This window comes from Osmerus mordax, chromosome 11, assembly GCF_038355195.1.
Source record: "Osmerus mordax isolate fOsmMor3 chromosome 11, fOsmMor3.pri, whole genome shotgun sequence".
In the NCBI taxonomy this organism is placed as follows: domain Eukaryota; kingdom Metazoa; phylum Chordata; class Actinopteri; order Osmeriformes; family Osmeridae; genus Osmerus; species Osmerus mordax.
In genome coordinates, this window is record NC_090060.1 from 15578133 (window position 1) to 15602641 (window position 24509).

At 45.5% G+C, this 24509-nt stretch overlaps 4 protein-coding genes across 4 annotated transcripts; 2 read left to right on the top strand and 2 right to left on the bottom strand.

Moving 5' to 3' along the window:
• The first annotated feature begins 9693 nt into the window (after positions 1 to 9693).
• On the top strand, positions 9694 to 13522 carry tmem91 (transmembrane protein 91). Its single transcript, XM_067245981.1, has 3 exons — positions 9694 to 10197; positions 12196 to 12342; positions 13240 to 13522. Exons 1-3 carry the CDS (start codon positions 9799 to 9801, stop codon positions 13393 to 13395), a joined length of 702 nt encoding a protein of 233 aa, XP_067102082.1. The 5' UTR covers positions 9694 to 9798; the 3' UTR covers positions 13396 to 13522.
• A 2002-nt stretch (positions 13523 to 15524) lies between these two features.
• Positions 15525 to 17673, bottom strand: exosc5 (exosome component 5). Its single transcript, XM_067245980.1, has 6 exons — positions 17558 to 17673; positions 17245 to 17358; positions 16903 to 17024; positions 16563 to 16703; positions 16291 to 16380; positions 15525 to 15695 (listed from the first exon to the last, which is right to left on the bottom strand). The coding sequence occupies exons 1-6, from the start codon at positions 17652 to 17654 to the stop codon at positions 15600 to 15602; spliced, it is 660 nt and encodes a 219-aa protein (XP_067102081.1). The 5' UTR covers positions 17655 to 17673; the 3' UTR covers positions 15525 to 15599.
• A 44-nt stretch (positions 17674 to 17717) lies between these two features.
• bckdha (branched chain keto acid dehydrogenase E1 subunit alpha) lies at positions 17718 to 21673 on the top strand. Its single transcript, XM_067245978.1, has 8 exons — positions 17718 to 18095; positions 18627 to 18803; positions 19011 to 19097; positions 19187 to 19295; positions 19710 to 19871; positions 19972 to 20178; positions 20283 to 20424; positions 20774 to 21673. Exons 1-8 carry the CDS (start codon positions 17982 to 17984, stop codon positions 21114 to 21116), a joined length of 1341 nt encoding a protein of 446 aa, XP_067102079.1. The 5' UTR covers positions 17718 to 17981; the 3' UTR covers positions 21117 to 21673.
• A 154-nt stretch (positions 21674 to 21827) lies between these two features.
• b3gnt2l (UDP-GlcNAc:betaGal beta-1,3-N-acetylglucosaminyltransferase 2, like) lies at positions 21828 to 23318 on the bottom strand. The gene has a single exon (XM_067245979.1). The coding sequence runs from the start codon at positions 23184 to 23186 to the stop codon at positions 21879 to 21881; it is 1308 nt and encodes a 435-aa protein (XP_067102080.1). The 5' UTR covers positions 23187 to 23318; the 3' UTR covers positions 21828 to 21878.
• Positions 23319 to 24509: the final 1191 nt, after the last annotated feature.

The window sequence follows — 24509 nt, forward strand, 5'->3', positions numbered from 1 at the left end:
CTCGCTCTCTCTCTCTCTCTCTCTCTCTCTCTCTCTCCTCTCTCTCTCTCCTCTCTCTCTCTCCATCTCTTAATCTCTCTCCCTCTTTCATACGCACTCTCACCTCAGTTTCTCTCTTTCTCTCATTATCTCTCTATCTCTCTCTCTCTCCCTCTCTCCTGTGTCCTGTCTGGCTGTCAGCGCTGTCAGCTGAGGCAGGCCGTTTGTGGACTGAAGTTGCTGGCTCTGCCCTCCTAGGGAGGAAGAGTTCACTCTGAATCTGAAGACATGCTGCACTGGGCTATATCTTTACAGGAAACTTCTCTCTCTTTCTCTCTATGCTCAGCAGGTTTGCTGTGATTGTACCTCGTTTACCTCGTTTGCCCCGCTCAATCTATCTTACGTAATAAGTCAGAGACCATATGGATCAGTTGCTGTAGCAGCACATCTTATTTGAGGCGCACAGCTAAAGGCTCTTCCCATGTCAGTTCCTGATACAACCAGGTCTTCAGCCAGGCTTTTTCTTAGAAATGATCCATTGACTCCTCCACAAAATGCGAGGTCACAAACAGCGCTTTACAAGCTGATCAAGTTAAACTGATAGACGACCGGTTTTAAAGTGGGATGCAGCTTTTGTATAGATGGACAACTCTTTAGGGATATAAGAGGATTAATTCCCCTCCCTGCAAAGTTCTCATGGATTAGGCTGAGCCTTAAAATGTGCCCATCAATGTGTTCATAGCAAGGGGCTTGGTCCTCGTCATGACACACTCTGGGAGATATGTCTGGGGATGCTTGAATACCAAAAGAACGTGTATCTTCGACATGTGTGGACGGAGATATGTTGATACGTTGAGCCCCTGTGGGCTGTCTTGGTTCAGGACGGGTGAACTCTGAGTGGGTGCGTGTGTCAGCCCATGCAAGGCACTGTGAGGACGCGTAATAGACTGTTGCTAGGTGTCTGACTCCCGTCAGCACTGAGGCAGGTCAGTCATCAAGACACGTCACACCATGATCATCGGAAGTAGAAACAATTGTGGATCTGGTGACCTTTGACCCGATGAGTCCCGATCCAGTTCAGGATGTGCAGCGTGGAGAACAAGAGGTCTGCTTCCTTCACACACAAAACACCTTGCACCTCACACGAGAACCGCGAGCTCTGTAACGTGACATCTTAACATCTTACAGCACATGCACAAACACAAGTAAGATCGCATTGCCTGTCTTTGTCGTTCATGGGCACCAAGTACTCAATATTCTTGAGCGGATTCTTGAGCGGATCACAGCTCTCTTTCAATCCCCCCCCCCACGCACCCACACACCTCATCTCTACCCCCCTCCTTGCTGGTCCTGAGTCCCCTTCCCCCAGCTGGTCCAGGAGGGGGGTGCTCTGGGGTGCAGGGGCGTATTGATCCAAGCTCCTGTGATGGAGTGGCCCAGGCTGCTGTCACTGACGACACAAGACAAATGGAGAGCCTCTGAAGGGCAGGCCCCCGCCATGCTGACTGGCTGGAGAGAAAAACAAAACAGACAAACAGGAAGGGGGGGGGGTGTGCGGGCGGGGGGCACGCCACCTCATTAAATACTCAGTGTAAGCCCTGTGGATTTCATTGATTGCTAACGTCCAGCTACAACTCAGGATTTGGCCCGTCGGCCTAACCTCCCCAGGGAGGTACACATGTTTGTCTGAATAAGCACAGAGAAAGAAAAGGGGACAGAGCTGAATCAGAGCTGCTCTGTTTTGTTGTGATTGCTAACGTGAACCCTCTGGGCATAACCGATGTAAGTGGGTCACAGGGTGAGGTGGACAGGAGAGAGCTCACTGAGGCACCAGCCTTTTATCTGGAGCAGCAACAACACAGCGCTCACCTTCTCTTTCATGTGCTGCATAAACCGGCCCCATTTCCCTTTGTAGTCGTTTTTACTCTTTGTCTCTGCATTTCCTGGCCGAGAGTCACCGTTTTTCTCCAATTCTCCCTCTCTCTCATTGTCCTCTACACCTAGAATGTTCCACAGAGCTGGAACACACCAAGGGCATTTCTGTTTTGGCTTGACCAGAGGCTCAGCCGCTCCCATCAACATAGAGCCGCCCGGAAGCACGTGCAGCGCTCGCGCTCCAACAGGCTCTAGGACCCTGCGATGCAATCCTGATAAGGTGGCAAAGATGAGAAAAGGCAAAAGGAGAGAGAGAGAGAGAGAGAGAGAGGGAGGGGGAGAGATAGAGCAAGGCGGAGGAGGAGGGAGAGGAAGAGAAAGAGGAGCACACACAAAAGAGAGAGATGGAGAGCTGCTGCACTCTAGTTTGAAAGTCGCTGAAAAGGCTGAGTCTTGAAGAAGAAACTTGAGACATCCTCGGTGGTATAAATACACCGCCGTGCATGGATTAAACGACACCTGCTCAAGGGGAAGGGGACAAAGACTGAACCAGAGACCACTGAGAGGGGCTGACGTCTCACCGAGGACTGGGGAGTTTCTAGGAAAACGCACGCACCTCGTCACACGTGGGAACACAGGGCTAGGGAAGACACCTCTTTCCGTTTCGACCAAACCGAAATAGGACATCCACTCTGACTCACACACTCATCCACACTTAACGATCGCATCCTTACTCTCTCTCTCTCTCTCTCTCTCTCTCTCTGTCTGTCTCATACTCACTATCTCTGTCTTTCTGACACACACACACACATACACACACAGGGACCACATGCCTATATGTTTCCCTGAACTGCACATGCCCACTCTAAGATGAGTGGCCTCTCAGCCTGGCTCTGCGGCTGAAACACAGTCTTGGATGGTTGAAACTGACACGCAGAGATCCAGCTCTCCAGCCCTCAGCCCCCCTCTGCTCCTCCATCAGACCAGGGGGACATCGAGTGGAGCAGGACCCACAGAGGAACCGCCACAGAGGCAGGTAAGAACACCTGAAGCAGGAAGAGAGACACACAGAGAGAAAGAGAGAGATAAAGAGAAAGAGAGATTGTGTTTCCATTTGATCCTGAATGGCACTGGATTGGAAAGAATTGAGTTTGAAAATCCAGAACGTCATTAGCTTGGCGTGAAATTGTTCTGCGTGGGCTTGCTTGCGCTGAAGACTTCTGTCTGAAGAAGATGTCATTTCCCACCCACAGCTGTTCAATGTGGTTGTATGTGTTGTGTGGGTTAGGAGTATCCTGGACAGCCCCGGTCTGAGGCAATGACACAGCTAGGTGTTTAAAGCTGTGAAAACACCTATGGGAGAATAGATCTTTAATCATAATCTCCCGATGAGAAACATTACCTTCACCGTGTGTTATGATTCTTCTAAGTCTTTTATTTAAAACTGTCCATTTGGAGTTCAGCTTAATTAATGATCAGGTCAGCATGTGGTTGATTGCAGTACAGTAAGTTTCCACGGCGTGTTTGACTTCCCAGAGCAGGGGGGACTATCCTCAGAGCACAGCCCCTGATCCCTGGGAGATAAACAGACCCATGGCTTGTTTTCAGTAGCCTCTGGGTCATTTCCATCACGTACAGAACAGTAATCTTGCCATCGTCCTTCCGTGAACCATCACAGATGCACAATTCTATCATCATCACACGTTGGCATTGAGTTGTGATGCCTTCGCAGGCAATAGCGTGTGGAACACAACGAGAGGTTTCCTCCGTAAAGAGGAACATCGCCCAACAAAGCGTGCAGTTTGAGCTGTCTTGGAAGAAAACCCAAACGTTTTGTCCAGCCCCCCCACCACCACCACCACACCCCCACAGACCCACCCCCGCTCTGTGCACCTGCTGTGGCTGTCTGAGTCCAGCTGCTGGATGGAAGGAGGGGTCCTTCTGATACATTTAGGTCACAGCCAATTAGCAGCTGTCTACTAACACCCTGTGGAAGAGGAAGGGCGATGAAGAGGATGTGTAATATGTGAGCACTCATGTTGATACCTGTGAGAGATAACCAGCACACACACACACCAATACAAATATTCAGACAGATGAGTGAACATAGATATGCACACACATGCGTGCTCACAGACACACACAAACACACACGCATGCATATCACGTGTTTATACCTTCCACCATGCAGGAAGTAAATTACCAGTAGGTTAAAAACTACAAACCTGCATGTGTTCATTAACAAGAGCAGAAAACATTTCATACGCTGTGTTCAGTACATCTACAATGTCCGTAATAATTGTCTCTTACAGACTGCACGCCACTGACTCTATTCCCCTGTTTTCAGGCTGAAAGCAAAATGTAATTTATGCACACAATTTGTACACACACACACACACACACACACACACACATGCTTAGAGGAATGTCCCAAACACAAGCACAGCAGCTGCAAGGGAACAGAGCATTGAAGCGCAACTAGCACACACAGTACACACACACACACACACAGCACATAAACATGTACACACACATGGTACACACACACACACACACACAGCACATAAACATGTACACGCACATGGTACACACACACATACAGCACGTAAACATGTACACGCACATGGTACACACACACACACACACACACACACACACACACAGCACATAAACATGTACACACACATGGTACACACACACACACAGAACACTTCTGCACCATATGCCCCCTTTTCTCTCTCTGCTTCACAGAAAGAACAAAGTAAATCTCAAACCCCTGATCTCATTAGCATGATGCGTTCAAATGGCCACAGTAAGTACATCAGAACATGCTCAATGTACACACACACACACACATGTGCACTGGCACAGTCTAGCTTTAATCATGTGTGTGTGTGTGTGTACAGCCTAGAGTGGGCTGCACAGAGGGCTGATTACAGCAATAAGCTCATCACCTCATTCACACGTCCAGCACTGGGGATTTACTGAGAAAGAAAAAACATCCATTCTGTATCGTGACCATTTTGTTGTATTAGACTGGAATTCAGGAGGAATGACACATCCTCTCTGCTCTGCCAATGTGACAGCAGAGATCTCCACTGGAAGGCAGAAAGGGCTGTTCTGGAATTATGAAGTCATAAGTTATCCAGTAAAGCAGTGGAACATTGAAATGGTAAATTAGCTTCTGGTTCATTTATCCTGCTGTGAATACACAATTCTTCACTGAATGTGTTTCCATAGGAACGTGGTTTTGCAGTGGGATTCAGAGCTATGCAGCACACACAGTCTTTTTTTCCTGCAGTATCTTATCCATCCCCCCCACCCCCTCCCTGCACATCCAGTCCAATGTATGGCTCATTCAAATGGGATAAGGGCATGTGAAATCAATACATGTATCGCAGTTTCTACGCAGGTCACATTTAGCTATTCAGCCCCCTCTGCTTGTGCTCTCATCAGCCCTCCATCGGTATTATACATCATGTCTTTTATTGAAGCTTGGGGACATTTATTGCACCCCACCCCCGCAACCTCCCCAAACTCGCACCCCCCACCTGCACCCCCCCCCACCACCACCCCACGTACGACTGGACCACAGTATCGTTGCTTGTACAGGATGTTCTCTCTGTGTGCGAGGCTCCAAGCTTCGTCTACTCTGATAAATTACTGTAATTACTTCTTCTACTGAGCGTGGGTGGGTGTTTGTGTGTGTATTTTCGTGTGCGCGTGTGTCGGTGTGTGTGTGAGGGAGGGAGGATGGATGTGTGTATGTGTGTGTACTTGATTGTGTATGTGTGTGTGTTTGTGTGTGTGTGTGAGAGAGTGCACGTGTGTGAGCGTGAGGGCAGGTGAGTCTCTCTGTGGGCTGGAGAAACGTACAGGATATTCATTCGAGAACATCATCTTCCTTTTGTAACGTCAAGAACTTGTCATTGTAATGGAAGTAAAAAAAAAGAGCAGTTGGAGCTGAAAGACAGATGAAGGGGTGAGAGAGAAAAGTGAGTGATGGAGGAGTCGAGGAGTCAAATAAAAGGCAAGACGAAGTAGAGAGAGAGAGAGAGAGAGAGAGAGAGAGAGAGAGAGAGAGAGAGAGAGAGAGAGAGAGAGAGAGAGAGAGACAGACAGACAGACAGACAGACAGAGAGAGAGAGAGAGAGAGAGAGAGAGAGAGAGAGAGGGATGAAACAGAAGGAGAGGGGGAAGCGGGGAGAGACGGGGAGGGAGAGGAGCCAGTGTAAAAGTGTTGTGGTGATTTGCGGCGCCGTCCTTGCAGTCTTCCCTGCACCTGACTGGATGTTTTATGTGTGTGCAGAATCAGAGAGGGAGGCGGCTTATAATACAGCTGACAGAGGTGTTTTTATGGTGGCAAGGCAGGGGGGAGGGGGCCGCAATAAAGCTGAGTGCATCCCTCCTGAAAACAATCTTTGGGGGGGGGGGGGGGGGGTGTACATGCATGTGTGCATGTGTTTCTTTGTGTGTGTGCACACACGTGGCAATGTTTGCCCCTGCTTGTTTGCATGTGTGTGAGCGTGTGCGTGGGATGGGAGAATGTGTGTGTGTGTGCGTGGGATGGGAGAATGTGTGTGTGTGTGCGTGGGATGGGAGAATGTGTGTGTGTGTGCGTGGGATGTGGTGCTTTGATGTGTGGATGGGTGCGTATGTGTGAACCAAGGAAGCCACTCACGGTCAGAGATGCCGCTGGAGTCAGAGAGCGTGCTCTTGAATGATCACTGGGCCTTTTCAGTATTAGCAGGACTGTCCTTCCATAAGGGAGGAGGAGGGAGGAGGAAGGAGGAAGGAGGAGGAGGGAGGAGGAGGGAGGAAGGAGGGAGGAGGAGGGAGGAGGAAGGAGGGAGGAGGAGGGAGGAGGAAGGAGGAGGAGGGAGGAGGAGGGATGAGGAAGGAGGAGGAAGGAGGAGGAAGGAGGAGGAAGGAGGAGGAGGGAGGAGGAGGGAGGAGGAAGGAGGAGGAGGGAGGAGGAGGGAGGAGGAGGGAGGAGGAGGGAGGAGGGAAGAGGAGGGAGGAGGAGGGAGGAAGGCATGAGATGAAGGGCGAGGAAGGGGGAGGTGGACAGGAGGGCACAGCAAAGCAATAATAGAGAGGACAGCAGCCCTCAGCACACTACCAGCGCGCAGCCAGAGATTATTCAGTCTCCGAGCTGTGCATCGGAGCGTGGTACGACAACACACTAGATTCAATGCATTGAGGCACTTTGTGTACAGCAGAAGGAATTCTTACTGATTAGCCAACACAGAGAACTAAATATACAATATGTGTTCTTGTTTTAATGTAACAGCACAGCAGCTTCCTCGCCAACATCAGCAGCATTTTCCTCAGTCAGTGCTGGGCAGACTGCTGCATTGGAAAGCGTTTTAAATTTAGATTTGAGTGAAAGAAAATACATTAATTCCAATTGATTATGTCTTTCAAGTAATTGTTTTGATCAGTTCTATTGTTGCAATTAAACCATCTGAGTCACTTACCGTGGATTAGTCAGCGTTCGTCTCAGTTGCATACAGTGTCTAAATAATTCAAAGACAGCCGTGTTATTCTGACTTAAACTGTCACATCCAGACTATCTCTCTTTGCTTCCCCGCTGTTGCCTGAAGGCTTGCGGATTTTCTTTAGAACCTTCTCTCAGCACATTTCTGCACTACAATCACTTTATCCTCCATATCTAAAAAGTAAGAATAGATTCCTGACAAGGAGGCCGAATAAACTGTCACTCAAAGTTAAACTGTCAACATTTGCGAAACTATCCAGAAGCTTCTCAAAAGATTACAGTGATTATAAAGCACGATGAAAAGGTGGGGTTGTATAAGTATTGACTGAAAAACAAAGCAGCCCTGAGTAATGTAAGTGAGACCACAAGAAGCTGAGGTTTGGCAGAAGACACACTGCCCTGGGAAAGTCCTAACTTCCAACTGAATTAGCTTAACGTTTGTTTTATAAGAACACCATCACGTGACTCTACAGCTGGACAAATGGCAGCATGTTGTCATGAAGGAATTCAGTAAAAATCAGTTTCAGGAAGAAAAAAAACGACATCCAAAACTTTAAGACTGATGACATTTTGGTTCCATTTGGGTCTGACCATGAGTGAAAATTGAGTCCTTAACCTAACACCTAAGGGATGTATAAGGACAATGTTGCATGTTGAACTGAGCAGCTGAGCAGCTGTGTCTCCTGTGGGGTTTCACGGTGACTCAGCACCCCTCTGACAGCGTCATGAACAGGCCTCTTCCTGAATCACGGCAGCAGACTAAGAGTGTAGGAGGCAAATCCAATGCCTGGAAGCCAGGTCAGATCCCCTGGTCTAAGGACGAACTCTCGTCCTCTGTTCAGGTAGTCACTGCAGGCTTTTGCCTGTGAAAAGCTGGGACAAGCAAACAAATGAAATCATAGAAAGGCAGAAGGCTGGACATGAGCTAAATATACAAAAGTTTTGTTTTGAAAAATGTTCTCCCTGAGGCAGAGTGGACATGGTTAGATGTATTTGGACAGGTACCCTTTTCCTGAGAGCACTTGTCATGCGCATGACCCTGTTAGTAAGTGTATGTGAGTGTGTGTGTCATGTCTGTGTGTGTGTGTGTCTGAGTTTGTGTGCATGTGTATGTGTAAGCGATGTGTCACTAAGGCAGGATGACGCTGAGGAGACTCGATGTTATGTGTGACCTTGTTTTTCTTTTGGCAGCAGCACTGCAGCGGGTCGGTGGAGGAAAGTGAGGCGGGCCACAGGACACTGCACCGCCCAACTTAACGCCTGTCCTGAATGAAAACCTCTCACGGCACACGGGGCGCATTAAAAATACATAGTCCCTCAGGAGCGCTCCTGTCGCGAGCAGCAAACTCAGAGCACACATAAATCAATAGTGGAGGACACCGATTTCTTTATTATCACTTCCCTCAGCAACGAGCGAACAACGGATACGCTCACAGACTGGCGGAGATGTACCTGTACACCCCTGTAATCCCTCGTTGGATGCCTGGAGCCTTGTTGCAGTTTTAGATCACCTAAAAATATGCGCCTAAACTCTTAATTCAAGTCTGTTGTGAGTTGAAAACAGTGTCGACATTTTCTTCCGTTTATCTGACTGAGTTTCTTCAATCCTCTTTCTTCGGTTTGTTTAGGGTCTTGTTGTGCTGCGTTATCTGACTGCTGATGAGAACACGTAGACAAATTGACAGCAAGCTGCATGAAAACGCAAGATTCACAATTATATCTCTCCACAATGGTTACTGAACTACCGAGTTGCTATTTATCGTTCCATCCAAACAAGTTTTATCTTTGAAATGAAAAAATTGTTCGGACCATTGGTGATACTCTGTCAGGATGCATGCTTGATCCTCAATTGGTACAGACAGTTTGCTTGACGGGAACCCAAACTTAAAATCATTTTCCACAGCTTCTGTCCCATATTAATCAGGGCACTCCATCTTCGGAATTGACATATCTGGAACCCATGTGAGAGAAAGAACATTAGCATATTCATGACCATAGACACACTCAATCATACGAAATGGGAGACAAGGACCCAGCCATAAGCCATCACGGCCTGGAACAAATAGCTTCTGACATGTGAGGAAAGGAGAATCTGCAGGAGAGCCTCAAGAGCTTAAATCTCCCATCGCGACCTCAGCATAACACGCAGAGCACAGCAGAGCAGAGCAGAGTGGAAACCTGGCTAAGCCTGGCAGAGCTGGTCACTTTCATTATGCCATGGTTGCAGCATGTGTCCTCAGGTCTGAGAACAAGGCCTATAATAGGAGTCAAATTAAAGAATTGGATTAAAGATGGATTATCACTGTACTAAAGCCAGCAAAGCAGCCGCTTTCGCTTAAATCCGGGGGAACGCACTTCTGGGAAAGGGCTCTGGGGGAATTGATTTCTGGATTGCTGACTGTGGACGAGGCAGTCTCCTGTCCGGCCGCCGGTCACAGAGAGAGATGGAGAGTCAAGACGAGCTGGAGCACCCTCTCCTACGGGAGAGCCCCAAGCACGCTGGCGGCCCGTCTGGGTCCCTGTTCAAGGGCATCTTGGTGAGGTGTGAGGAGGACAAGGCCTTCCCCCCACTGGCCTGGAGGAGTTACTGCAGCGGCCCCCCTCAGCAGCAGTTACTGGACCCGTGCTCGCTGCCCCGCACGCTGGAGTCCATGTACTCCCCGGCCCCCATCTGGGGTCACCCTGACTCCCTGGCGCTGCACAGGAAGGAGTACCTGGAGACCACCTTCGTGGACGTCCATCCCGGCTCCTCCCTGGAGAGGAAGCTGCAGGGGGAGGAGCAGGACAGCCACAGCGTGGCGTACAGCCTGGAGGACGAGGACGACCTGCTGCCTGACTTTGAGGTAAGGACCTCCGCGCACAAACACACACACACACACACTCTCCTTCCAAATGTCCAACAGGCACAACAGAACAGAGCAATCCCCCCCCCCCCCCCCCCCCCAAAAAAAAAAAAACTGCCCATGTAAACACGTAAACAAAACCTGAACAGCCAGCATGAAAACAGGACAGCTGGCTCAATTCCCTTTGTAGTCTCGATCCCCCCTCCTGCTGCTGCTGTTGATGCTCAGAGCGGGGGGGAAAAAAGGCGGGGTGAGTCACCGCCAGGTCACAGGCTCTGCTGCTCTCTCCAAGCGGATTGTCTCTCCTGCCGACGTGGTCTCTGTCAACACTCCAAAGATACCCGGTTTATAAAGATGAGTCTAGAATCGCGGGGGGGAATTGGAGTGGAACTTGTGAAAAGTACGAGAGAGGTTTGCAGTCAGCAACAGTGGAAAGCACTCTGTCGGAAAGGTGAAATGACATAAGGCGCTGTGCCGGCTGGTGTCCTGGTAATGACACCACTACTGTGACGGGTGCCAGGTCTATTTCACACATCAGTGACCCTTGAGTGAAATGTAGAAATAGCTAAGGACTCAAGGTTAGATGCTCTCCCCTATGTCACTTAGATCACTCCTTTAGTGTGACTGAATCATCTTGTGCTGTTATTCGCCGAGCAGTTGTTTCAAGGTACATCTCTCATCAATGTACGGTAAAAGTGTAAGGTCCAACTGCATATTTTTCCTGTCACGCGCACACAGACACACACATCACAATCCATTAAAGGAACGAGCTGCTTCTGTCAGCGTGTATTTAACACGACATCTGAGTTTTTCACCAAAAGGTCAAATCCAAAACCACTTCAAACAAAATCTTGTCAAGCACATTGGAGGCACTGGCAGTGCTTCTGACAGTGGCCGAGGCTGAGACACTGACCTGTGGGAATGCAACCTGACTCTGATCCCCTACGCAGAAACACAAACAAGCTCCTTAGTTTCACATCCGAAGTCCAGGTACAGCAGGAAGGCACGGCCATTAGGCTTCCTACTCAACAAGCTCTCCTGGGAACAGAACAGAAGGAGACCAATCGACAGGGTTAGAGCAGGAGGGACAATCTCAGGTCGGTCCTGTGTGCGTGACATGAGCCTGTTTCTGGCTGCAGGTGCCCCACCCCTTCCACCCCACCATCCTCAGAGAGCTGTCTTGGGATACTCCTCCCCCCCCCCTCCACTCGCAACCTTCATTTAACAAAACAGATCGATTTTATGAAACATCTGACAACATTTGATCTGATTGAAAGAGACGAAATACGACGTCACAGGAACACAAGCAGAGCACGCTGGGACACTAGGCCTTCAGATTATTACAAGTGACAGCTGGTTAGGAGTTACCCTCTTGTGCCCTGTCTTTTTGTCATATCTTTGAAGCAGACAAAGAAAAACCTTTTTGGTTTGTGTGTGTGCACTTGAGCAGGGACGGGGGGGGGGCGATCAACAAAAATCTCTGAATTATTCAAAGAGCACATCTGCTGAAAATAAAACTGATTATTTTTGCGCTGGAAGTAAAACAAGGAAAACAATCAGACGTGGTCAGAGAGAAGAAGCCAGATTGAATATGTAGACTTTTTGTAAACGACTGAGTCACATAGAGCCTCAGGCAAGCAGCATAGCTGGTGGGTGCACATTCATGATAACCCCATTCAGTCACATTGTCTTACAAGCACCAGCAAAGCGTTATTTTTCTTCTAGAAGACATGTAAACATTGTTCACCAAAAATACATAATTTACTCTTTCAGCAAAATGTTGGTTTATCTGTTTAAACAAGACTGAAGCATGCTGACCTTTCAGTACAAACAAATCAGGTGAAATGGAACATTGATGCTTTTGCCAGTACAGCATAAACGGACATTGTTTATGAAGGCAACCAGTAGGAATGATGACAATGACATACATTTGAGTCCAAGCAGCAAAACAGTCCTGGATTCGCCAGGAGTTGAATGACCATATCCATGACCCCCCAGGACTCATCCAGCGAGGACTTCAGTGACACAGACAGCGATAGCAACTTCCCCCTGATGATTCCTCAGGACTACCTGGGCCTGGCCTTCTTCTCCATGCTCTGCTGTTTCTGGCCCCTGGGCATCGCTGCTTTCTACCTGTCCCAGAAGGTAACACACCACCACACACCCTAAGACCAGTTTACCTCACCTTGACCCTACCTCACCCTAGTGGCGGCCTACTGTTGACCCAGGAAACTGCAGGCTAGTCCATTTTAGCTTTGCTCCAGACAAGAATACATTTAGATTTGTACAGTTTTTAGTTTTTTACATTTGTACAGTCAATAGTACAATTATGCTAAATGGAACTGCAGATGTTTATTTGTGGATCGACCAAAACAGGTTTATATTGGTCAAGAAGATATTACATAGTTGTCCAATAACATGGTCTTTTTCATCTATATAACCCATAATACATACCACACCACAAGGACAACAAAGCAAATATACATACTTATACCCAAAAAAAATTAAGGAAGAAAAATGTAATGCAGTTAATCTTGAGAAAAACACATTACCACCATCAATCTGTAGTAACAGACATGCTCATCTTTTACCCGCTTCTTAGTGTCTGATCCTACCGTGGGAATCGGTCTGGGCCTCAGCTTTATTTAGCATTTCAGAACAAAGTTACCTGGCAGAGACCAAGGCCTTGTGCTCCGATCAATGACCTTCATTAAGGTTTAATTTGAGTCATAACAAGCAGGACCGGATGATAGATTTCCAATAGTGTTGAGCGCTATCGAAAATAGGGGTCACCATGAAAGACGGGCCGGGAATAAAGGGAGGGAAGGAGGAAGAGAATGATAAACGAGGGAGGAGTAGTAGGAGTGACTCAGAGATGGAACCCCTCGTAGGTCAAGCGTGTGAACCGGGCGATGTGATTGGACAAAGACAGACTGAGGAGAGAGGAGGACAAAGACTGATGGACGGACATTTTTGCACTGCTCTTTTTTTTCCCCTTCTTTTCGTCTGAGCCAACAATCTGCTCTGTCGTTCTTTCCTCAGACTAACAAGGCGTCGGCCGAGGGGGATTTCCAGGGGGCGAGTGCCGCCTCGCGCCAGGCTCTGTGGCTCTCCGTGCTGTCCATCGTCTTCGGGATCATCACGTACATCTGTGCCATTGCTGCTCTCATCTCCTACCTGTCTGGAAAACCACCGTAAAACCAGGATATCTATAATCCCAGACACAAACAGACCACACACACAACACCACACACACACATTTCCATACATACACCAAACATTTTGGGCACATACCACCACTCTCCTGGGTACACGGTATACTACAATCACACCCTTCACCACTTATCCCTGTGCGGACAACTTACCCTGACATGGAGAGTCCGGATAATAAGACATAAAACCTGGATACTGGATTGTGTTAGAGAAACTAGTCAACATCACAAATTCTGTGGAATTCAGCATATAAACCAGTAGATAAGATGATTGTGTGGCAATGTAAATATCATCATAGACCAAGACAACCTAGGACTAATTCTGCAGTTTATTTAGACAGACCAGAGTCTGCCCACTAGAATTTCCCGTCTGCCTGGGTGTTGCTGAGTCTAACGGTCATGGAGGGTGACAATGATGGACTCCGGTATATGTGTGTGAAGGTCATGATAAGGACACAGGAGGAGCCAATCCTAATAGACTTCAGTCTGGGACCCAAAGAAGGACACCCACAGAGAAGGACACCCATAGAGAATCACTGCTTCAGCAGACCAACCTATCAGCCAGCTCCTCTGACTTCTCCCTCGAGTGTCTCTGAATAAAGTACAAACTGAATAATGTGCCAAACAGAAGGAAAAGGAACATTAAAAAAAACTGTTCGAGGGTTAAAAAAAAAATATATATATATCATAAAAGAATTGACTTGGTAAAAACTGTAACAGGACTATGGGAAGAAGATGGAAAAGTCTGAGAATGGCGCAGGGCTGAAAGGGACTTGAGTGGTGGTTGAAGTTGCAGCACAGCAGACAGAACTCTGGAGATCCTGGAATGAGTCACTCCATCAAGAGAAGCTTCTCCACTAGGATTCCATTCCCTGCACCCCAAATATAGACCTTCCGTCTCCCCTTTCAGTACACAGCCACTTAGAGGACCACAATCCATGATGCACGGCTGACAATAACAGTTATCTGGTACCCCCCCCCCCCCTCCTGGTCTGGAGTGAAATGTTCAAAAACAACCATTTACTCATGCATATGCCAACACTACAGCACCATACTCTATTCTCAGAGGATGTCATTACTTGTCCTTACTTTATGTAAAAAAAAACTTTTACAAAAAAAACTTACAAAAAACATAGTGTCTAAAAGGTGACCTGTTTTTGTTCTCACTGAAATGCCAGATATTTCCTGTGCATATGTCCTCCCGCCCCCTCCAAAAAAAGCATGTATTGGTTTATTTTCCTTACAGACACGGCACATCTGCATGGGTGAATTTGCACTTAGCCCTGTTTAGTCTTTTCCAGGTGTCAATTTCCTTTCCTTGGTTTGGATAAACATCAATGATACCAACAAACCCTTCTCTGGTTTTCAGTTCAGTATTACATGTCCAATGTGCCATAAAGCGAGTGCTGTTTGATGAAAAGCAAACAACACAGACTGTCAAAATAAAAGTACTGACATTTTCTAAGTAGATATATAGTTTTATAGCAATTACAGTTAGTCACAAGTTATAAAATTCAAAGCAAATATTTTATGATTTCAGAACATCAGCGTTGTACCAAGACAGAGTTGACAGAATATCAACCAATTAGATTTGATTCAAGCACTTCAAAATCACTTAGACTTTCACAACGTGACTACACTATGCAGCCTAAAGCATCTTTGAAAAGGGGCCTGTTCCATGAAACAAGTTTACCGGATAAGCCAAGTTTGTGTCAGTTACTTTCCCTGACATTAAACCTGGCGTATTCGGTAATCATGCTTTACGGAACAGGCCTTAGGTCTGACAATCCCAAGCAATTGTGTCAACACCCAGTCAGTTTCTTTTTAGTATACTTGAAACTGTGTATACACTGGTTAACAATTATAAAAATGTCCATGCTATATAAAATAACTCTGTTCCCTGCACTAAGGAGTCAACTGAGGTCAGAGGTTAAAGCTAAGAGAATCCCCTGGGATCTGGTGTACATGTACTCCTTGTTTTCACACCCATGTGTAATTAAGTGTAAATATACCAAAAACAAGAATTAAATGAATACAATAAATGCACTTGATGAAACGTTACTTTGTTGTCCTTGTTTATCAGATGTGCGGGTGGTGCTATTTTAATCGGATGAATCAAAAAGGACTGAATATTTTATTTAAAGATATGTTTGTCTGACATGACAGAAAAAAATGGGAACAGCTTCTCTGTTAAATGGTTTTGGAATATCGTTGCCTGACAGAATCTCTGTAGAACTGGAAGATCTTCTCTGAGGTTTTCTGGCTGGCTGCTATGCACTGCTGAAGCTGTGAAAAGACAGAGGTCCATGACCATTTAATTGTGTCTCATCATCACAAGAAAAACTGACTGGTCATGAGACACTAAGGTAATTTGTGTTAGTTGAGTCAAGAGCAACACAGAACTAGTGCCTCAAAAACACATTCTATAGTTGGCCTATTAAAGGTTGGAAGACAATGTAACTAATGGCCATGACAGGAACATGTCATGACGTGTCAATAGGGGTGTAACGATACACTCAGCTCACGATTCGATAAGTATCACAATACTGAGTGTATGATACAATACGTATCACGATATTTTGAACAACATTTTTTTATGAAACAAATTCACTAACAGATTTTTTCCAAAACATTTGCAATAATTTTCTTTGTTGTACATACAATTTAGTTCACTCAGTTCAAGCGATTTCTGTAAATGCACGCATGACCCAGGTGCAGAGTAGGTCACGCGCTGGTAGCTCAACCAATAGGATCAAACGGACATCATATTGTAAAAATATTGCCATAACTCTACGATACATATTGTAAAAATGTTGTACTGCGATATATTGTTCCACGATATATTGTTACACCCCTATGTGTCAATAATACGTTTTTTTACCTCATGGACTGAAAAAGATCCCTTGGTTGATGACATCATCACTCTGTGCTCTGTGCTGTCAATAGCAAACGTCAACAAAGCTCGACTTTCCTAGATGGGGGGGAGTGTGCAATCAAAACAGCATGTTCAAAACATCTTAACATTAAAGATTTTACAGACTGGGGGTGCAGAAAAAAATGAAACATTATTTTGGAATCATTTTAAAACACTGGGAGCAAAAGGTGATCAAAATAAAAGAGTAAAGTTTTTATTATCTCTGTAGTTATGCTAACCTTCTCCTGAGCTGATGTGGGGTCAGTAATGATCTGACCCTCTGTGTCGATAGCACAGGTCACTCCACAAAAAAGGCAGCTCATTGGCAGTCCTGCATCCATCAGGGCCATGCAGGCAGCATTCAAGAAGCATGACAACAGCTGAGGGCTGGATAAGGAGGAGAAACTATAACAAGTCCAGAGGCCTTGGGACACGAGACCGCGTAGGTGCGGCCTAAGATAACATAGTTCTCCAAGGTGCTGGTGTTGATATTGCAAAGTCGCTTGTACCCATCCTTGAGTGTACAGATCTATACAATTACGTTGTTTCAACCACGAATTACGTTTGACTAAAGGATACCGAGCCATCATCGTGAATGACTTGAAGGACGAGTGTGAGAGAGGAACGAGGATGAAGAGTCGAGAGTAAAGATGCCTCACAAGTTTCTCGCACACACTGCTCTCGTGCTCGCTCCATTACACCTAAAACAAGCGTACAGATTGTGAGAGAGATTATTATCAGACACAGCGGTTAGCTTGGTTTTTCAGATTTTGGCAGAGTTATACTACCACCTTGTGGTAAAATGTAAAATAACAAAAAGGGTAAGGGGCAAACTTCTGTATCTAGGTTAACTAGGTTTAGTCTTAAATATGGTTAGTTTTAAATATGGTTTCTTAAAAGCAATCACTTCTCTGTACTCACTTGGTAGTCCTACTTTGGGTCGTATTACTACCTCCAAAGTTGCTCTGTCGTAGATCTCCTTGCTGATTTTCACCTCTGCTGGTCCGTACACCCCTGCCAACACACTAGAATCCCCTTTGGAAAGACACACGGAGACATAAATACCCATTATAGCTAAATAGTAAGTCAACAAACTGTTATGATATCCAGGAACACCCCCCCACCCCCACCTAGCAGTAGGTGGGTGCGCTCAGCCACGCTAAACATGATGGTTACATTAATGTAGCTAAATTTCATAATGTTGTTACTTGCTGTTTCGATATAAAAAAAATACCTTGGACAAACGAGGAAGAGCCATCCGGTCGCGATAATAAACTTTGTTCGCAGCCAAATTCCCTAAGCATGAGACACGGAATTGTACAACCCTCCATCGTGCAAAGCTTGTCGCATGCGTGTGACGTGCATACTCTTTGTTGTCAACCATCTGAGCGCGCAATCATGACGCGTTTCATCTAATTCCAGACCGATTTTGATCCCAGTACTTTTCTTAGTCTTTAAAAAATACATAGATTATCTAGCTTTGTGCACGGTTTAGGTGTAGGTTCTCTCGCTGTCACCTGATCAAGGGACAGTCTGTGCTTAAATGATACTGAGAGTAGGTCCGATATTTTGATCGACTCGATTCACTGTCCTTGGCTTCGCTTGTGCACGTCAAATTAGCACTGCTAGCCTAGCTTCACCAGCGCACAACAGTGAAGATGGCGACCTTAAGATGCATAAATAATATGTATGGTGTCTGTTTTCGTGCAATTCGCCATAAACCTGGATTGAAAACATCAAGGCTTTTACAGCAGAGAGCGTTCAGAGTCAATGTAAGTGTAAAAAATGCAGTTGTTGTAATGGAGAATGTCGAAATATGAGTCAAATATTTTGACATTCTCATCTCAAATTGTTTCAGAAGTTGTGCAGAGAAGTAACAGTCAGATAAGTTAGTGGCTTAGTAAGGAAATACAAACTATCACTTCCTATAGGCCTACTGGCCAACTGCGTTGTAGTATAGTGTTGGCATTCCGCTTTAATATTTAACCTTCAACCGGTGTGTTTTGTTTTAAACAAATGTGTTTGCTTATCTACATGTTAGCTAGCCAGGTCGCGTGCCTGTTATTTCTCGCATCCTGATTGGGCAGTGGCAGGGGTGTGGAAAGCCAGTCAGGCATCACTTAAGACCGCCAGCTACTCAAACATGAAATCTACGAAAATTTTGCATAGCAGGCCAGGAACTCGTGCCCTGACACTGGAGAACACAGTACAAAACACGTAGAGAAACTTTATCAAGTCGATCATTGTCGTCAATAACAAACTATACTGGTGAATCATGTGAACACATGGCTTTTATCCATCAGGAAGTCCAACACCAACAACCTTTTGACTCAACCACAGAGAAGCCACAGTTTCCGGGAGCTTCAGCAGACTTTATTGAACACCTGGAGTTCATCCAACCCAATGTTATCTCTGGAATCCCGATTTACAGGGTGATGGACAGGGCCGGGCAGATCATTAATCCGTCTGAAGACCCACAGGTGTGAAAACCCGATTATCTAAAGTGTCATGACAGGCTACTGCAGGAGGCTGCATTCCTATGTATATTTACAACGTGAGATAAAATTACATTTTGTGTAGAATGTACCTATTTTGAACACATTGTTTCTAATTCCAAATGTAACTGTTTACAGATTACATACAAATAATATTCATTATTCATTTAATGATCCTCCTTCTCACATCAGCTCTCCAAGGAAACGGTTTTGAACTTTTATCAGAAAATGACTCTGCTCAACACAATGGACCGCATTCTGTATGAATCTCAGAGGCAGGTAGGTGTCTAGGATGCTTACCTGTGAATGACTGAAAGGTGCTAAAAGCCATTTTAGAGAGGAGATTATTAAGATTGTTATTATTTCAGGGTCGAATCTCCTTCTACATGACAAACTATGGAGAGGAGGGGACCCACATTGGCAGTGCTGCTGCTCTGGACCCTAACGACCTGGTCTTTGGCCAGTACAGGGAAGCTGGTGAGTATTGGAGTATATGAGTCAGATGGCTGAGCAGTTAGGGAATCGGGCTATTAATCAGAAGGTTACCGGTTAGATTCTTGGCTGTGCAAAAATGAAGTTGTGTCCTTGGCTCGGGGGGGAATGTCCCTGTACTGGAGAAGAGCGTCTGCTAAATAACTAAATGTATTGAAATATTTGGTTATGGTGGTCAGAATTCAAAATGCTTCTCTGTAATAGTAAAATTAGATAACTCAACGTGTTTATTTTGAGGAATATTGCATGAAGAAGCCTGAGTAAAATGAATATCTATATAATTTAGATCAATACTGAAAATAGTATAAAGGTGGAAATGAAAATTGGGTAAACTACAAGTTAAGTTAAATTCAGTCAATATGTCAGCCTGTGAATACTGTTTTGTTTGTCGGTGCGTAGGAGTACTTATGTACCGCGGATTCCCACTGGACATGTTCATGGCACAGTGTTATGCCAACGCTGATGACCTCGGCAAGGGCCGGCAGATGCCTGTCCACTACGGTAGCAAGGACCTGAACTTCGTCACCATCTCTTCTCCTCTGGCCACGCAGATTCCTCAAGGTGAAACTTTTATCTCAGGTCCAGGATTCATTGCCACCTTCCGGCCATGGAAAGCTTAGCTGCTAACCCCTTGTGTGTCGTCCCGTCTTGTGTCATTTAGCTGCTGGGGCTGCGTATGCAGCCAAGAGGGAGAATTCAAACCGTGCGGTCATCTGCTACTTTGGAGAGGGAGCCGCTAGTGAGGGAGATGCCCATGCCGGGTTCAACTTCTCTGCCACTCTGGAATGCCCTCTCATATTCTTCTGTCGCAACAATGGATATGCCATCTCTACCCCTACCAACGAGCAGTACAGAGGGGACGGGATAGGTAAGGAGCGTCACAGTTTTTCCAAATGTGGGCCGGGTTTGTATTGGCTGTGTGGGATGCCGGGAATAAAAGTTGAAAAAGCACCACTTGTCTTCCTCCTTCAGCTGCTCGTGGCCCAGGATATGGCATGATGTCCATCCGTGTAGATGGCAATGATGTCTTTGCCGTGTACAATGCAACAAAAGAAGCCCGTCGCAGAGCTGTGGCAGAGAACCAGCCGTTCCTCATTGAGGCCATGACCTACAGGTCAGCTGTCACATGTCTATTAACCTTGGATTACAGTTAAGTGTTCACAGTAGAACATAACTAAATCATCTGAAGTAGGGGTGGGAATCTTTTGGTACCTCACAATTCGATTCTTGGGGTCACAAATCGATTAAAATCAATTCACGATTTTTTTGATTTTTAATAAAAACTAAATAACATTAAAAAAAAAGGAAGACTAGAAGACTGAATCGCGATTGAAATGTGATTCGACTTTTTCCCCCACCCCTAATCTAAAGCGCTCTCTCATTGTCATTGTTTAACGCCCAACAATCAGTTTAACCGGTTTTCTCACTTACTCTGTAGTTACCTTTTCGTTTCCTTTTCACAGAATTGGTCACCACAGCACCAGTGACGACAGCTCAGCCTACCGCTCTGTGGATGAGGTGAATTACTGGGACAAGCAGGACCATCCCATCTCCCGTCTGAGACACTACATGAACGCCCACAGCTGGTGGAGCGAGGAGGACGAGCGGAGCTGGAGGAAGCAGTCCCGCAAGATGGTGATGGAGGCCTTTGAGAAGGCGGAGAAGCGTCTGAAACCTCACCCCGACCTGCTTTTCTCAGACGTGTACGAGGAGATGACCCCCATCCTGAACAAGCAGAAGGAGGCCATGTGGAGGCACGTGCACCAATACAAGGAGCACTACCCCCTCGACGTGTTCGAAAAGTAATAACCCTCAGATGGGCCAGCTGTACAGACCAGATATGGGAGTGAGGGGTTGTTGGTATATTAGTGTATGCATAACATTATAGTTTGAATTTTCCATGCTCTGTATTCAGCAAAAATGAGGAAGTGAACTGAATTATTGTTTTTATGTACTCCATTAGAGGCCTCTGGCTTTTGTGCCTTAGAGAATCTGCCAGTGGTTTCTAAAATGTTTCAAGTTTGTCGAATCAATGACCTTTCTGACTACATCTGAGCCTAATGCAAAGCAGTAAATTAGAAAGGTGTTCTTGTAATTTAGGTAGAGGTTCATACATTGACTTTTCAAATGTAAAACAGTCATTTGTTGTGACATTAAATGGTCATCGAGCAGACTGCGTGACTCACCAGTTCTTGACAACCCTTCTTCACACCAGACGGTGTCTGTGTGCCATTTCTCAGTCAACTCTTTGAACAACATGAGGTAATTGTACACTGCCTGTCAAGTTAAGCATGTTTGTTTTGTGATAGCTTTTAAATTGAGTTCATCTGAAAACATGAATAAAATTCCATGACAAAAAGAAACTGAAGTTTTACTTTCAAGACATTTTCTAAATGTGGAAGAAAATTTATAATTACAACAATATTGTTCATTTAACAGATGCTTTTATAAAAAATAAAAAAAGCTGGAAACCTAGGGGAAACACTGACGCCCACAAGGTTAATGGTTATTGCATGCTATTCATTAAGGTTAATATGCCAAAAATTGGGTCTGTATCCCTGGGTTACTTCAGCATGTTAGCAGAGGGCTGTTTACGCCCCTCCACAGCTTCATCATCTGCTGTGGAGAACGCTTGTGTACCAGAAGCAGGTTCTTGTGGATACACAGATTCTCTCTATCTTGCTCCTGAATGTCAAAAGTCCTGAAGCCTTTGTGTTCCATTGGCGTGATCCCGATGGCCTGGAAACACATGCCGGTGTAGACGTCATCGATAGGGAACAGAGGGATCAGCTGCGAGATACTGTAGAGGGGCTGGATCAGGCTGCCGGAGAAGAGAAACCCTCCACCTCCAGCGTAGGGAGGGTAGGGCCCATCGTAGAAGGTCAAAGGTATGTAGTACTTGCTTTGAGGATCGCGCAAGGGAGTGGCTGAGCTAATAATCTGCCCCACGTAGAGCTTGGAGGTCTGTTCAGGCGACAAAGACTTCAGGTAGTGGAAAATAGCTTGTCTATTGACAAAAACGTCATCATCCCCTTTGAAAACAAAGGAAACTCCCGGACACTGTTCCATGGCCCACCTGTAAAACACATGCTCTTTGAGGGTCAAATTGAAAAAGGACTCATGAAAATCCCATTGGAGCAAATCTCGGAAGTGATTCGCCTCAAACGATATCAGCTGCCCGAGGTCGGGATCGTCCCGGGCGGAGGAACCCAGGAGGAACACGATGCGTAGCCTCACCCCACCTTCATACATGCCCTCCTGCCCCCACGTCTGCCTCACCACCTGTCTTTGCTCAAAGTTCTTTGGAGTGGATTTGATGGCGAAAAGTATTAGGAGGTCGTCCACTTTCTCCTTACCACCACTGCACTTGTCTGGCTGATTGATCATCATGGCTGGATCTCTGCAGTCCATGCCGTACAAGAAGTCTTTGTGCAGATCTGGATAAGTGCTGAAGTCGTGCATGTTTGTTTTCAGCAGTTCTTCATTCGTTTCTCTACAATTCGACCAATTGAGTTTGGATTTCTCTGCTGAGTAATCCCCGTTGTCGAGCTGCTTTATGAAGCGCATCAATTTACGGTTCCAGAAGGCCGTGTTCTGAACAACTGCCTTCCTGAAGCTGTCCGAGACCAACAGAGGCACTACATTCGTGGCAGCAGAAGTTGTCGAAACAAAGGCTGTTTTTTGGGTCTCTCTGTCCTGCTGGTGCATGGGTGTGGTGATGTCATTCTCCTGTGTGGTGGGATCGACGGAATCCTCCTTTACTATAGGCACGTGGTCCGGAGTCACCTCAGGATAGTGGTATGAGAAGTAGTAGACAAAGCTGATGAGGAGGACCATAGCTACCACGGCTCCATGGCGTTTTATCCTAGGCCTCATTCTTGAAAAGGAATGTGAGGAACTAATGTAGATCAGCAGATGAAACTGCTCATCAAAAAAGTAAAATGTAACAACTGCTTCTGGGGAGCCCTTCAGGGAAATGTACACCACTTCCTGTGGTCTTTTTTTCTGAAGTGCCTATAAGAGAGAAAGAACATTTCCCTGTGATTACACAAAAAGTAATGTTGTGTTGAAGATGGGTGATACCATTACTATGGGATATCCATATAAAATGTCTTAAAGTCATTTGGACTGCAGCCCGCATTACACAAAATGTCAGCTACACAAGCTATTCATGTCAAGAATGCATTGCACAGCTTCCTGATTTTGTATTTCCTTAAACCATCGCACGTTTCTCTAAAATGGCCATGAGTTGCAACAAGGCCATCTGGCTATTTTGATATAATCTATTGGCCTATACGTTTCGGATAAACTGATTTTTTTTGTTGTCGTGTATTTCAATAACAAAAAAACTCTTAAAATATGATAGCTAAAAATAACTTAATTGCTTTGATGAAGTAAACACGACAACGGATAGGGCTAGATGTTTGTCCTATGTGTAAACTACACCTAAGAGATGCATTCGATATAAAATGTCCCACATTATTTTAAACAATGTCAACAAGCGTGACTACCAATATCTGTAGCCTAGTTATGAGTTGCCACGGGTGGTGAACATCATTGCGTTTCTCTTAGAAGGATCTATTCGTTGTCCTCTGAGATTAATTATCCACACAGTAGCCTAAATTAGCATTCCCAAGAGGTCACTGTCAACGAAGCCTACTTGGAAAATAGAAGCACACACGTGCAATGCTTCGAATTTAAAATGTTCACAATTTATTACTACTAAAACTATAATGAATTCCTTTAATTACGCTTTTCATATTATGTGTAGGCTATCGATTAATTTGTAATAGTACCACATTTCGCAAATGTATACCCAATTGGTTAAATTTACATAGCCTTTTGTAAACTGCCTGTGCGTTTAAGTCGCTGTTTTTGTTGATATCCATGATAATTTCATATTATTCGAAGGTGGTGAGAAACACATCTACAATTTGCGCCACAATCTTAAAATCATCCCCCCCGCCCCCCAAAAAGGAAAAAAAAATCGCCGAAGTGATACTAGTAATTACAATTTTACCTGGATCGACCAACAAAGACATTTAAACAAGGACTTTATGAATGTAGTCTATTTCTTCCTTGAAGTTTAAAGTTGCAGTGTAGGTGTAGCCTAAACAAAAGCTGTAGTTTATAGCCCCAATAATAAAATGTGATAGGCTATATTTAAGATTAGCGTAACATGTTCTTCTCAACAAACAT

What these genes read in the sequence shown, in the direction of transcription:
- tmem91 (XM_067245981.1), top strand. Translation starts at nt 9,799, where the DNA reads ATGGAGAGTCAAGACGAGCTGGAGCACCCTCTCCTACGGGAGAGCCCC. An exon ending in ACCTGCTGCCTGACTTTGAG is followed by an intron (nt 10,198 to 12,195) that starts GTAAGGACCTCC and finishes ATGACCCCCCAG; the next exon opens with GACTCATCCAGCGAGGACTT. An exon ending in CTTTCTACCTGTCCCAGAAG is followed by an intron (nt 12,343 to 13,239) that starts GTAACACACCAC and finishes TTCTTTCCTCAG; the next exon opens with ACTAACAAGGCGTCGGCCGA.
- exosc5 (XM_067245980.1), bottom strand. Translation starts at nt 17,654, where the DNA reads ATGGAGGGTTGTACAATTCCGTGTCTCATGCTTAGGGAATTTGGCTGC. An exon ending in CTCTTCCTCGTTTGTCCAAG is followed by an intron (nt 17,359 to 17,557) that starts GTATTTTTTTTA and finishes GTCTTTCCAAAG; the next exon opens with GGGATTCTAGTGTGTTGGCA. An exon ending in ACCCAAAGTAGGACTACCAA is followed by an intron (nt 17,025 to 17,244) that starts GTGAGTACAGAG and finishes CGCTTGTTTTAG; the next exon opens with GTGTAATGGAGCGAGCACGA.
- bckdha (XM_067245978.1), top strand. Translation starts at nt 17,982, where the DNA reads ATGGCGACCTTAAGATGCATAAATAATATGTATGGTGTCTGTTTTCGT. An exon ending in AGAGAGCGTTCAGAGTCAAT is followed by an intron (nt 18,096 to 18,626) that starts GTAAGTGTAAAA and finishes TTTATCCATCAG; the next exon opens with GAAGTCCAACACCAACAACC. An exon ending in TGGCCAGTACAGGGAAGCTG is followed by an intron (nt 19,296 to 19,709) that starts GTGAGTATTGGA and finishes GTCGGTGCGTAG; the next exon opens with GAGTACTTATGTACCGCGGA.
- b3gnt2l (XM_067245979.1), bottom strand. Translation starts at nt 23,186, where the DNA reads ATGAGGCCTAGGATAAAACGCCATGGAGCCGTGGTAGCTATGGTCCTC.